Consider the following 14,704-nt stretch of genomic DNA (forward strand, 5'->3'; position numbering starts at 1 on the left):
CTGTCCCATCAAACACTCCCAGGGCAGGTACAGCACGGGTTAGATACAGAGAAAAGCTCCCTCTACACTGTCCCATCAAACACTCCCAGGGCAGGTACAGCACGGGTTAGATACAGAGTAAAGCTCCCTCTACACTGTCCCATCAAACACTCCCAGGGCAGGTACAGCACGGGTTAGATACAGAGTAAAGCTCCCTCCACTCTGCTTCAACAGCGAATCTCAGCCCCATTTCCAGAAGAGCCTTCCCCCCCCCCGTGACATATTCCCCCGTTTCCCACAACAGCCGGCCTCTCTGAGTGAGATTGTCCAATCTGTGCCGAATTGGAGGTGGCTTTCTGCCGGACAGGAACTGGGCTGAGACTGCCCAACTCATTTCATGTCGGACCCTTGCAGCGAGCAGAGGGGACTTTAATCCCATTGTTGGGTTCGAAGGCAGGGCTCAGAGGCAAAAGGCCAGCCCCTAAACCCACTACGCCTCCCATTTGATTTTCTTTCTCTCGCTCCGATTCCAAGTGGGAAACTGGACCTCTCTGTGTCCTTTCGCTTTCAGTGATTTCAACAGCGAGTTCCTTGTATGTGACTGTAACATGCGGTGGATGCTGAACTGGGAGAAGAACAGCTCGGTGCGGATCTCCGAGGAGACGGTGTGTGCCTATCCCAAAGCACTGAGCGGACAACCATTCAAAGACTTGAAGGAAAGCCAGCTGGTGTGTGGTAAGTGTAACAACAACAACTTGCATTTATATAGCGCCTTTAACATAATAAAATGTCCCAAGGCGCTTCACAGGAGCGATTATCAAACAAAATTTAACAACGAGCCACAAAAGGAGATATTAGGACAGGTGACCAAAAGCTTGGTCAAAGAGGTAGTTTTTAAGGAGTGTCTTAAAGGAGGAGAGAGAGGCGGAGAGGTTTAGGGAGGGAATTCCAGAGCTTAGGGCCCGGGCAGCTGAAGGCACGGCCGCCAATGGCGGAGCGATTAAAATCGGGGATGCGCAAGAGGCAAGAATTGGAGGAGTGCAGAGATCTCGGAGGGTTGTAGGGCTGGAGGAGGTTACAGAGATAGGGAGGGGTGAGGCCATGGAGGGATTTGAAAGCAAGGATGAGAATTTTAAAATCACATGAGCATTATTAGACAAAAATGTGACACCGAGCCATATAAGGAGATATTAGGACAGGTGACCAAAAACTTAGTCAAAGAGGTAGGTTTTAACGGGCATCTTAAAGGAGGAGAGAGAGGTGGAAAGGCGGAGAGGTTTAGGGAGGGTGTTCCAGAGCTTAGGGCCTGGGCAGCTGAAGGCACGGCCGCCAGTTGTGGTGCTATTGAAAATCGGGGATACGCAAGAGGCCAGAATTGGAGGAGTGCAGAGATCTCGGAGGGTTGTAGGGCTGGAGGAGGTCACAGAGATAGAGAGGGGGCGCGGCCATGTGTAGCAACACCATGTAGTAGTGGAGCACTAGGTATTGAGTGAATTTTGTAGGAAACCTCGACTGGAATGTTACCAGGGAATGAGCGGTTACAATTATAAGGAGACTTGAGATGTTCACCAGAGTTCAGGAGATTAAGGAGTGACCTGATAGATTACGAAAGGCCATGATAAGGTAAATAGTGAAAGATTGTTTCCACTGCACAATGCGACAGTAACACGGGGATACAAGTGTGAGATAATCACAAAAAAGAATTAAAGGGAAGATTGGAAAAAAAGTTGTCGCACAGGGAGATGAGAGTGTGATTAGACTGGGTGGGACATTAAAGGGTATGGGGATTGAGCAGGAGAGTGGGAATAGACTAGGTGGGATATTAAAGGGTATGGGGAGTGAGCAGGAGAGTGGGATTAGACTGGGTGGGATATTAAAGGGTATGGGGATTGAGCAGGAGAGTGGGATTAGACTAGGTGGGATATTAAAGGGTATGGGGATTGAACAGGAGAGTGGGATTAGACTCGGTGGGATATTAAAGGGTATGGGGATTGAACAGGAGAGTGGGATTAGACTGGGTGGGACATGAAAGGGTATGGGGATTGAGCAGGAGAGTGGGATTAGACTGGGTGGGATATTAAAGGGGATGGGGATTGAACAGGAGAGTGGGATTAGACTGGGTGGGATATTAAAGGGTATGGGGATTGAGCAGGAGAGTGGGATTAGACTAGGTGGGATATTAAAGGGTATGGGGATTGAGCAGGAGAGTGGGATTAGACTAGGTGGGATATTAAAGGGTATGGGGATTGAACAGGAGAGTGGGATTAGACTGGGTGGGATATTAAAGGGTATGGGGATTGAGCAGGAGAGTGGGATTGGACTAGGTGGGATATTAAAGGGTATGGGGATTGAGCAGGAGAGTGGGATTGGACTAGGTGGGATATTAAAGGGTATGGGGATTGAACAGGAGAGTGGGATTAGACTGGGTGGGATATTAAAGGGTATGGGGATTGAGCAGGAGAGTGGGATTAGACTAGGTGGGATATTAAAGGGTATGGGGATTGAACAGGAGAGTGGGATTAGACTGGGTGGGATATTAAAGGGTATGGGGATTGAGCAGGAGAGTGGGATTAGACTAGGTGGGATATTAAAGGGTATGGGGATTGAACAGGAGAGTGGGATTAGACTGGGTGGGATATTAAAGGGTATGGGGATTGAGCAGGAGAGTGGGATTGGACTAGGTGGGATATTAAAGGGTATGGGGATTGAACAGGAGAGTGGGATTAGACTGGGTGGGATATTAAAGGGTATGGGGATTGAGCAGGAGAGTGGGATTAGACTAGGTGGGATATTAAAGGGTATGGGGAGTGAGCAGGAGAGTGGGATTAGACTAGGTGGGATATTAAAGGGTATGGGGATTGAGCAGGAGAGTGGGATTAGACTAGGTAGGATATTAAAGGGTATGGGGAGTGAGCAGGAGAGTGGGATTAGACTAGGTGAGATATTAAAGGGTATGGGGAGTGATCAGGAGAGTGGGATTAGACTGGGTGGGATATTAAAGGGTATGGGGAGTGATCAGGAGAGTGGGATCAGACTGGGTGGGATATTAAAGGATATGGGGAGCCAGCAGGAGAGTGGGATTAGACTAGGTGGGATATTAAAGGGTATGGGGAGTGAGCAGGAGAGTGGGATTAGACTAGGTGGGATATTAAAGGGTATGGGGAGCCAGCAGGAGAGTGGGATTAGACTAGGTGGGATATTAAAGGGTATGGGGAGTGAGCAGGAGAGTGGGATTAGACTAGGTGGGATATTAAAGGGGATGGGGATTGAACAGGAGAGTGGGATTAGACTAGGTGGGATATTAAAGGGGATGGGGATTGAACAGGAAAGTGAGATTAGAGTAGGTGGGATTTTAAAGGGGATGGGGATTGAACAGGAGAGTGGGATTAGACTAGGTGAGATATTAAAGGGAGGGGGATTGAACAGGAGAGTGGGATTAGACTGGGTGGGATATTAAAGGGGATGGGGATTGAACAGGAGAGTGGGATTGGACTAGGTGGGATATTAAAGGGTATGGGGAGTGAGCAGGAGAGTGGGATTAGACTAGGTGAGATATTAAAGGGGATGGGGATTGAACAGGAGAGTGGGATTAGACTAGGTGGGATATTAAAGGGGATGGGGATTGAACAGGAGAGTGGGATTAGACTAGGTGAGATATTAAAGGGGATGGGGATTGAACAGGAGAGTGGGATTAGACTAGGTGGGATATTAAAGGGGATGGGGATTGAACAGGAGAGTGGTGTTAGACTAGGTGGGATATTAAAGGGGATGGGGATTGAACAGGAGAGTGGGATTAGACTAGGTGAGATATTAAAGGGAGGGGGATTGAACAGGAGAGTGGGATTAGACTCGGTGAGATATTAAAGGGAGGGGGATTGAACAGGAGAGTGGGATTAGACTGGGTGGGATATTAAAGGGTATGGGGATTGAACAGGAGAGCGAGATTAGACTAGGTGGGATATTGAAGGGAGGGGGATTGAACAGGAGAGTGGGATTACAATAGGTGGAATATTGAAGGGAGGGGGATTGAACAGGAGAGTGGGATTAGACTAGGTGGGATATTAAAGGGTATGGGGAGTGAACAGGAGAGTGGGATTGGACTTGGTGGAATATTGAAGGGAGGGGGATTGAACAGGAGAGTGGGATTAGACTGGGTGGGATATTGAAGGGAGGGGGATTGAACAGGAGAGTGGGATTAGACTAGGTGAAATATTGAAGGGAGGGGGATTGAACAGGAGAGTGGGATTAGACTGGGTGGGATATTGAAGGGAGGGGGATTGAACAGGAGAGTGGGATTAGACTTGGTGGAATATTGAAGGGAGGGGGATTGAACAGGAGAGTGGGATTAGACTGGGTGGGATATTGACGGGAGGGGGATTGAACAGGAGAGTGGGATTAGACTACGTGGGATATTAAAGGGGATGGGGATTGAACAGGAGAGTGGGATTAGACTAGGTGGGATATTAAAGGGGATGGGGATTGAACAGGAGAGTGGTGTTAGACTAGGTGGGATATTAAAGGGGATGGGGATTGAACAGGAAAGTGAGATTAGAGTAGGTGGGATATTAAAGGGGATGGGGATTGAACAGGAGAGTGGGATTAGACTAGGTGAGATATTAAAGTGAGGGGGATTGAACAGATGAGTGGGATTAGACTCGGTGAGATATTAAAGGGAGGGGGATTGAACAGGAGAGTGGGATTAGACTAGGTGGGATATTAAAGGGTATGTGGAGTGAACAGGAGAGTGGGATTAGACTAGGTGAAATATTGAAGGGAGGGGGATTGAACAGGAGAGTGGGATTAGACTGGGTGGGATATTGAAGGGAGGGGGATTGAACAGGAGAGTGGGATTAGACTGGGTGGGATATTGAAGGGAGGGGGATTGAACAGGAGAGTGGGATTAGACTGGGTGGGATATTGAAAGGAGGGGGATTGAACAGGAGAGTGGGATTAGACTACGTGAAATATTGAAGGGAGGGGGATTGAACAGGAGAGTGGGATTAGACTGGGTGGGATATTGAAGGGAGGGGGATTGAACAGGAGAGTGGGATTAGACTGGTTGGGATATTGAAGGGAGGGGGATTGAACAGGAGAGTGGGATTTGACTGGGTGGGATATTGAAGGGAGGGGGATTGAACAGGAGAGTGGGATTAGACTGGGTGGGTTATTGAAGGGAGGGGGATTGAACAGGAGAGTGGGATTAGACTGGGTGGGATATTGAAGGGAGGGGGATTGAACAGGAGAGTGGGATTAGACTGGGTGACTCGTGGAGAAAATCGCTGGTGTAAACTTGAGGCGAATGTCCTGGTTCTGTGCCGAAGCATTTTACAGATCATGCGATTTAACAATGCAGACTCTCGTCTTTAAATTATTCAATTCCGTCTCAGGAGGAAAATAAAGCAAGACAAAGTGGTGAGGACTGCAAATTTGTTTCGGATGTTGGGGAAAGATCTCAAAGAGGCTTGCTATTTCACAGTCTGGCATGTGATTGATTCTGTTATGAAGTTGGCTCCCACTTTTGGCAAAATGAATGTTTCTTTAAACTTTCTTTTAATCTCAAACCAGTCCCATGCCATGTTTTAAACTGCAGATATTTGGAGATCAGTTCAAAGCTTGTGCGAATCATTTTCAAGCGTATTTTTTTTGTCAGGGGCACAATGAAAACACAATTATACAATTGGTCGCGTACCAGTAAACTTTAATTATCTCTCCTTGGCTCAGCCTCCCATATTCAGAATGTGAGAGCCTCATTTGTCCCATTAACCCTGAAGTCAACGTAAGAGTCAGCCATACAAGAGACCATGGCGTAGATTGGACTGGGGGTTTGCCACCTTTTGTTAAATATGAAGCCAGTCAAAGAAATAGCATGGAGGTGGGGCAGAGGGTGGGATTGTGTTTTACGTTTGAAAATCGACATTAAAGAAAGAAAGAACTTACATTAATACAACTTTCACAACCTCAGGACGTCCCAAAGCACTTTACAGCTAATGAGGTACTTTTGAAGTGTAGTCACTGTAATGTAGAGACAGGCGGCAGCCAATTTGCGCACAGCAAGCTCCCACAAACAGCAATCTGATAATCTGTTTTTTTTAATGATGTTGGTTGAGAGATGAATATTGGCCAGGACACCACGGCGAACTCCCCTGCTCTTCCTCAAAATAGTAGCCGTGGGATCTTTTACGTCCACCTGAGAGGGCAGACAGGGCCTCGTTTGAACGTCTCATCCGAAAGACGTCTCCTCCGACATTGCAGCACTCCCTCAGTACTGCACTGGGAGTGTCAGCCTGGACTATGGGCCTAAATCTCTGGAGTAAACCGTTTGCTCACTTTGAGGGTAAATGCCAACACACACTGGTTGGGCCGAATGGCCTGTTTCCATGTTGTAACTTCTGTGCATTTTCTCAAAAATCAGTGTTTCGCATCATGAGATAACATCAGGCTTTTGGGGAGGCACACTTTCTGTCCACAATTTTTACTTCCTGTTGTCGAGGTTTTAGGTCGCACTATTGCGTCACCGTTTCCCCATTGTATATTGCTGAGTCAGCGTTTCCCATTCAATTTTGCTATGTCAACTGTCACGATGCAGTTGCAGCCTCTGGCCATCAGGTAGCGCTGTGCAGTGAGTTTCTGAGGTCTCTTCCAATTCTTCTACACGCAATAAAAACTTATATTCATCAACTATTAACACCACTGGTAATTTACTAGTTTAAATTGCTGGATAGGGCACTCTAAAAGGGGACAAACTATGGTAGACTTGCCTACTGGTTAACAACAGATGCTCCCCAGTTATTATAACCAGTGAAATGTTGGCCTTTATCTCCAGGGAGCTGGAATACAAAGGGATGGAAGTTATGTCACAGCTGTACAGAACTCTGATTAGACCCCATCTGGAGTGCTGCATTCAGTTCTGGCACTGCATCTCAGGACGGATATATTGGCCTTGGAGGGGGTGCAGCGCAGTTTCACCAGAATAATACCGGGGCTAAAAGGGTTAAATTATGAGGCCAGGTACCATAGACTCGGCTTGTATTCCCTTGAATATAGAAGGGGTGATCTAATTGAGGTGTTTAAGATGATTACAGGATTTGATAGGGTCGATAGAGAGAAACTATTTCCTCTGGTGGGGGAGTCCAGAACAAGGGGGCATAACCTTAAAATTAGAGCTAGGCCGTCCAGGCGTGATGTCAGGAAGCACTTCTTCACACAAAGGGGAGTGGAAATCTGGAACTCTCTCCCCCAAATAGCTGTTGAGGCTGGGGGTCAATTGAAAATTTCAAAACTGTGATCGATAGACATTTGCCAGGTAAGGGTATTAAGGGTTACGGAACTAAGGCGGGTCGATGGAGTTAAGATACAGATCAGCCATGATCTAATTGAATGGCAGAACAGGCTTGAGGGGCTGAATGGCCTACTCCTGTTCCTATGTAATGTGTTTTGACTTCATACCATTGCATCTGAGAGGTTGCTTGCTTCAGAAACTGTGAAAATAAACAATTCATTTGATTGCCGTGGTTCATAAACAGCCATGTGCTTAACATTCCAAAGGACCTGGTTTTCTGAGTTTCCATTGCTGGCTGCCCAGAATCACAGACCTTCAATTTTCCGCCTGTTAAAATGGAGTCAAGATTGTGACGGAGAGAGAGAGAAATTCTTATGAGAGAGATTTGTCTATTCTACGACAAGCTGCTTCTTGTATCTTACCCAGGAGTTCAGGAGAAGGCTTAGATTAGCATCCTCAGATTTGGAAAAACTTATGAAGAATCAAGAGTTATCAAAGAGAAAAGAAGTGTTTGGCAGAATGGTGGAGGCAGCTGAAACCCCGTTCTCCCTTTCCTGCAACTTGGGAGCAGACTTGGCTTTGTAAATAGAGGCATAGAGTACAAAAGCAAGGAAGTTATGCTCAACCTTTATAAATCACTGGTTAGGCTGGAGTATTGTGTCCAATTCTGGGCACCGTGCTTTAGGAAGGATGTCAGGGCCTGAGAGAGGGTGCAGAAGAGATTTACCAGAATGGATGAGGGACTTCAGTTATGTGAAGAGACTGGAGAAGCTGGGATTGTTCTCCTCAGAGCAGAGAAGGTTGAGGGGAGATTTAATGGAGGTGTTCAAAATTACGAGGGGTTTTGACAGAATAGATAGGGAGAAACTGTTTCCATTGGTGGGAGGGTTGGTAACCAGAGGACACAGATTTAAGACAATTGGCAAAAGAACCAGGGGGGAGATGAGACATATTTTTACGCAGCGAGGGATGAGCTGGAACGCGCTGCCTGAAAGGGTGGTAGAAGCAGATTCAACAGTGACTTTCGAAAGGGGATTCGACAAATACTTGAAAAGGAAAAATTCGAAGGGCGACGGGGAAAGAGTGGGGGGAGCGGGACTAATTGGACCGCTCTCTCAAAGAGCCGGCACAGGCACGATGGGCCGAATGGCCTCCTTCTGTGCTGTAAGAGTCTATGGTCCTGCAGGCAGAAGATGTAACCAATGACGATACACGGCTGAACGGATTGACCGCACTGAATTCTGTTTCAGATGGGCCACTGGAACTGCCAATTCTGCAGCTGATCCCGTCCCTTCGCCAAGTGGTCTTCCAGGGGGACCGGCTGCCATTCCTGTGCACTGCCACGTATTTGGACGACAGCACCAGGGTGTTGTGGCACCATGACGGCATCCTGGTGCGGCCGGAAGAGGAGAGTGAGGTGATCGTAGTGGAAAGCCTGATTCATGACTGCTCCTTGATATCCAGGTATTCCATGGACAAGGAGGCGTCAGACCAACCAGCCTGAAAGCCTAGTACACCGTCTCAACAAGCCTCGCCACCGATCAGTTACCGGGATGCAAAAACAGTGTGCGGAGGGCAGGATGTAAGGGCTGGGTGGGGAGGGGCGCAAACCTGGAAAGGGAAGCGGTGAAACCAGAGAGCAAAGAGAAACGGTACAAACTTTACATATTACCTTCAAACTGGAAGGGTGACTGTTCTGAAAAGCACAGGCAGCATATTTTACTTCATCTCCCCTTCATTTTGCAAGGCATCGATCCCCAGGCTTCATTCAGTGATCAATCCCACTTAAGGGTCAGTTTTGCATCGATTCAGTGCAGTCTCAATGTCGCAGCAGCTCAGAAAGTGTAGTCCAAACGCTGAACACCTCACACAGAGGTAGTATCCCACTGAGATAGTCTCACACAGAGATAGTCTCACACAGAGACAGTCTCACACAGAGATAGTATCCCACTGAGATAGTCTCAGACTGAGATAGTCTCACACAGAGATAGTATCCCACAGAGATAGTATCCCACTGAGATAGTCTCACACAGAGATAGTCTCACACAGAGATAGTCTCACACAGAGACAGTCTCACACAGAGACAGTCTCACACAGAGATAGTCTCACACAGAGATAGTCTCACACAGAGACAGTCTCACACAGAGATAGTATCCCACTGAGATAGTCTCACACAGAGATAGTCTCACACAGAGACAGTCTCACACTGAGATAGTCTCAGACTGAGATAGTCTCACACAGAGATAGTATCCCACTGAGATAGTCTCACACAGAGATAGTCTCACACAGAGACAGTCTCAGACTGAGATAGTCTCACACAGAGATAGTCTCACACAGAGATAGTATCCCACAGAGATAGTCTCAGACTGAGATAGTCTCAGACTGAGATAGTCTCACACAGAGATAGTATCCCACAGAGATAGTCTCAGACTGAGATAGTATCCCACAGAGATAGTCTCACACAGAGATAGTATCCCACTGAGATAGTCTCACACAGAGATAGTCTCACACAGAGATAGTCTCACACAGAGATAGTATCCCACAGAGATAGTCTCACACAGAGATAGTATCCCACTGAGATAGTCTCACACAGAGATAGTCTCACACAGAGATAGTCTCACACAGAGATAGTCTCACACTGAGATAGTCTCACACAGAGATAGTCTCACACAGAGATAGTATCCCACAGAGATAGTCTCACACAGAGATAGTATCCCACTGAGATAGTCTCACACAGAGATAGTATCCCACAGAGATAGTCTCACACAGAGATAGTCTCACACAGAGATAGTATCCCACAGAGATAGTCTCACACAGAGATAGTATCCCACTGAGATAGTCTCACACAGAGATAGTCTCACACAGAGATAGTATCCCACAGAGATAGTCTCAGACTGAGATAGCCTCAGACTGAGATAGCCTCAGACTGAGATAGTCTCAGACAGAGATAGTCTCACACAGAGATAGTCTCACACAGAGATAGTATCCCACTGAGATAATCTCAGACTGAGATAGTCTCACACAGAGATAGTCTCACACAGAGATAGTCTCACACAGAGATAGTATCCCACAGAGATAGTCTCACACAGAGATAGTCTCACACAGAGATAGTCTCACACAGAGATAGTCTCACACAGAGATAGTATCCCACAGAGATAGTATCCCACTGAGATAATCTCAGACTGAGATAGTCTCACACAGAGATAGTCTCACACAGAGATAGCCTCACACAGAGGTAATATCCCACTGAGATAGTCTCACACTGAGACAGCATCAGACTGAGATAGTCGCACACAGAGATAGCCTCACACTTAAATAGTCTGACACTGAGATACCCTCACACTGAGATACCCTCACACTGAGATAGTCTCACACTGAGATAGTCTCGTACTGTCATAGTCTCACACTGAGATAGTCTCACATTGAGATAGTCTCAGACTGAGATAGTCTCTCACTGAGATAGTCTGGAATCTTACAACACCAGGTTGTAGTCCAACAGTTTTATTTGAAAATCACAAGCTTTCGGAGGCTTTCTCCTTCGTCAGGTGAAGTGTGCGATTCCATGAAGGTTACCGCACATATAGTCAGAGAACAATGCCTGGTGATTACAGATAATCTTTCCAACTGCCCGTTGTCAAGGCAATCAAAGTGTTCAGACAGAGAGACATTACGTACAGGACTACTGAATATACAAACGGTCAGAACAAAAGACAGAGAGAGAGAGAGAGAGAAACATCCGAAAGGAAGAGAAAGAGAGAGAATGATCAGTTGTATTAAAAACAGATAACTCTTTTTCCGCTGGTGGGGTTACGTGTAGCGTGACATGAACCCAAGAACCCGGTTGAGGCCGTCCTCATGGGTGTGGAACTTGGCTATCAATTTCTGCTCGACGATTTTGCGTTGTCATGTGTCTCGAAGGCCGCCTTGGAGAACGCTTACCCGAAGATCGGTGGCTGAATGTCCTTGACTGCTGAAGTGTTCCCCGACTGGGAGGGAACCCTCCTGTCTGGCGATTGTTGCGCGGTGTCCGTTCTTCCGTTGTCGCAGTGTCTGCATGGTCTCGCCAATGTACCATGCTCCGGGGCATCCTTTCCTGCAACGTATGAGGTAGACAACGTTGGCCGAGTCACAGGAGTATGAACCATGTACCTGGTGGGTGGTGTCCTCTCGTGTGATGGTGGTATCTGTGTCGATGATCTGGCATGTCTTGCAGAGGTTGCCATGGCAGGGTTGTGTGGTGTCGTGGACGCTGTTCTCCTGAAAGCTGGGTAATTTGCTGCGAACGATGGTCTGTTTGAGGTTGGGTGGCTGTTTGAAGGCGAGTAGTGGAGGCGTGGGGATGGCCTTAGCGAGGTGTTCGTCGTCATCGATGACATGTTGAAGGCTGCGGAGAACATGGCGTAGTTTCTCTGCTCCAGGGAAGTACTGGACGACAAAGGGTGCTCTGTTGGTTGCGTCCCGTGTTAGTCTTCTGAGGAGGTCTATGCGATTTTTCGCTGTGGCCCGTCGGAACTGTCGATCGATGAGTCGAGCGTCATATCCCGTTCTTACGAGGGCGTCTTTCAATGTCTGTAGGTGTCCATCGCGCTCCTCCTCGTCTGAGCAGATCCTGTGTATTCGCAGGGCCTGTCCATAGGGGATGGCCTCTTTGACATGGTTAGGGTGGAAGCTGGAAAAGTGGAGCATCGTGAGGTTGTCCGTGGGCTTGCGGTAGAGTGAGGTGCTGAGGTGCCCGTCTTTGATGGAGATTCGTGTGTCCAAGAAAGAAACCGATTCTGAGGAGTAGTCCATGGTGAGTTTGATGGTGGGTTGGAACTTGTTGATGTTATCGTGCAGTCTCTTCAGTGATTCTTCGCCGTGGGTCGATAGGAAGGAAATGTCGTCGATGTATCTGGTGTATAGTGTTGGTTGGAGGTCCTGTGCAGTGAAGAAGTCCAGAATGTCACCCGAGCACAACGCAACGCCATCGACGCTCTCAAGACCAACCGCAACATCGTCATCAAACCAGCGGACAAAGGAGGAGCCATCGTCATACAGAACAGAACGGACTATTGCAAAGAAGCATACCGACAACTGGACAACCAGGAACACTACAGACGGTTACCCGCAGATCCGACCAAAGAACACACCCACCAGCTCAACAAACTGATCAAGACCTTCGATCCAGACCTTCAAAACATCCTACGTGCTCTCATCCCACGTACTCCCCGCGTGGGAGACTTCTACTGCCTCCCAAAGATACACAAAGCCAACACACCCGGACGTCCTATCGTATCAGGCAACGGAACCCTGTGTGAGAACCTCTCTGGATACATCAAGGACATCCTGAAACCCATCGTACAGGGAACCCCCAGCTTCTGTCGCGACACTACAGACTTCCTACAAAAATTCAGCACCCACGGGCCAGTTGAACCAGGAACACTTCTCACCACGATGGACGTCTCGGCACTCTACACCAGTATCCCCCACGATGACGGCATCGTTGCAACAGCATCAGTACTCAACACCAACAACAGCCAATCTCCAGACGCCATCCTACAACTCATCCGCTTCATCCTGGATCACAATGTCTTCACCTTCGATAACCAGTTCTTCACCCAAACACATGGAACAGCCATGGGGACAAAATTCGCATCCCAATACGCCAACATTTTCATGCACAAGTTCGAGCAGGACTTCTTCACTGCACAGGACCTCCAACCAACGCTATACACCAGATACATCGACGACATTTCCTTCCTATGGACCCACGGCGAAGAATCACTGAAGAGACTACACGATAACATCAACAAGTTCCATCCCACCATCAAACTCACCATGGACTACTCCTCAGAATCGGTTTCTTTCTTGGACACACGAATCTCCATCAAAGACGGGCACCTCAGCACCTCACTCTACCGTAAGCCCACGGACAACCTCACGATGCTCCACTTTTCCAGCTTCCACCCTAACCACGTCAAAGAGGCCATCCCCTATGGACAGGCCCTGCGAATACACAGGATCTGCTCAGACGAGGAGGAACGCGATGGACACCTACAGACGCTGAAAGACGCCCTCATAAGAACGGGATATGACGCTCGACTCGTCGATCGACAGTTCCGACCGGCCACAGCGAAAAATCGCATAGACCTCCTCAGAAGACTTAACACGGGACTCAACCAACAGAGCACCCTTCGTCGTCCAGTACTTCCCCGGAGCGGAGAAACTACGCCATGTTCTCCACAGCCTTCAACATGTCATCGATGACGACGAACACCTCGCTAAGGCCATCCCCACGCCTCCACTACTCGCCTTCAAACAGCCACCCAACCTCAAACAGACCATCGTTCGCAGCAAATTACCCAGCTTTCAGGAGAACAGCGTCCACGACACCACACAACCCTGCCATGACAACCTCTGCAAGACATGCCAGATCATCGACACAGATACCACCATCACACGAGAGGACACCACCCACCAGGTACATGGTTCATACTCCTGTGACTCGGCCAACGTTGTCTACCTCATACGTTGCAGGAAAGGATGCCCCGGAGCATGGTACATTGGCGAGACCATGCAGACACTGCGACAACGGAAGAACGGACACCGCACAACAATCGCCAGACTGGAGGGTTCCCTCCCAGTCGGGGAACACTTCAGCAGTCAAGGACATTCAGCCACCGATCTTCGGGTAAGCGTTCTCCAAGGCGGCCTTCGAGACACATGACAACGCAAAATCGTCGAGCAGAAATTGATAGCCAAGTTCCGCACCCATGAGGGCGACCTCAACCGGGATCTTGGGTTCATGTCACGCTACACGTAACCCCACCAGCGAAAAAAGAGTTATCTGTTTTTAATACAAGGGGTCATTCTCTCTCTTTCTCTTCCTTTCGGTTGTTTCTCTCTCTCTCTGTCTTTTGTTCTGACCGTTTGTATATTCAGTAGTCCTGTACGTAATGTCTCTCTGTCTGAACACTTTGCCTTGACAACGGGCAGTTGGAAAGATTATCTGTAATCACCAGGCATTGTTCTCTGACTATATATGCGGTAACCTTCATGGAATCGCACACTTCACCTGACGAAGGAGAAAGCCTCCGAAAGCTTGTGATTTTCAAATAAAACTGTTGGACTATAACCTGGTGTTGTAAGATTCCTTACATTTGTCCACCCCAGTCCATCACCGGCATCTCCACATCACTGAGCTAGTCTCACACTGAGAGAGTCTCACACTGAGATTGTCTCAGAGATAATCTCACACTGAGATAGCCTCACACTGAGATAGTCTCGCACAGAAATAGTCTCGCACAGAAATAGTCTCGAACTGAGATAGTCTCGCACAGAAATAGTCTCGCACTGAGATAGCCTCGTACTGAGGTAGTCTCGCACAGAAATAGTCTCGCACAGAAATAGCCTCACACTGAGATAGTCTCGCAAAGAAATAGTCTCGCACTGAGATAGTCTCGCACT

The 14,704-nt window shown here is 48.0% G+C and overlaps 1 protein-coding gene across 3 annotated transcripts in view; it reads left to right on the forward strand.

Moving 5' to 3' along the window:
• Positions 1–14,704, forward strand: part of LOC137335691 (adhesion G protein-coupled receptor A2-like) — a 283,681-nt gene that overhangs the window by 192,811 nt on the left and 76,166 nt on the right. For all 3 annotated transcript variants that reach the window (XM_068000989.1, XM_068000990.1, XM_068000991.1), the window contains exons 6-7: positions 551–714; positions 8,509–8,722. In XM_068000989.1, the coding sequence (XP_067857090.1) occupies positions 551–714; positions 8,509–8,722 (378 nt within the window). The remainder of the gene's footprint in view (positions 1–550; positions 715–8,508; positions 8,723–14,704) is intronic.

The sequence above is a fragment of the Heptranchias perlo genome, chromosome 20 (genome assembly GCF_035084215.1).
Source record: "Heptranchias perlo isolate sHepPer1 chromosome 20, sHepPer1.hap1, whole genome shotgun sequence".
In the NCBI taxonomy this organism is placed as follows: domain Eukaryota; kingdom Metazoa; phylum Chordata; class Chondrichthyes; order Hexanchiformes; family Hexanchidae; genus Heptranchias; species Heptranchias perlo.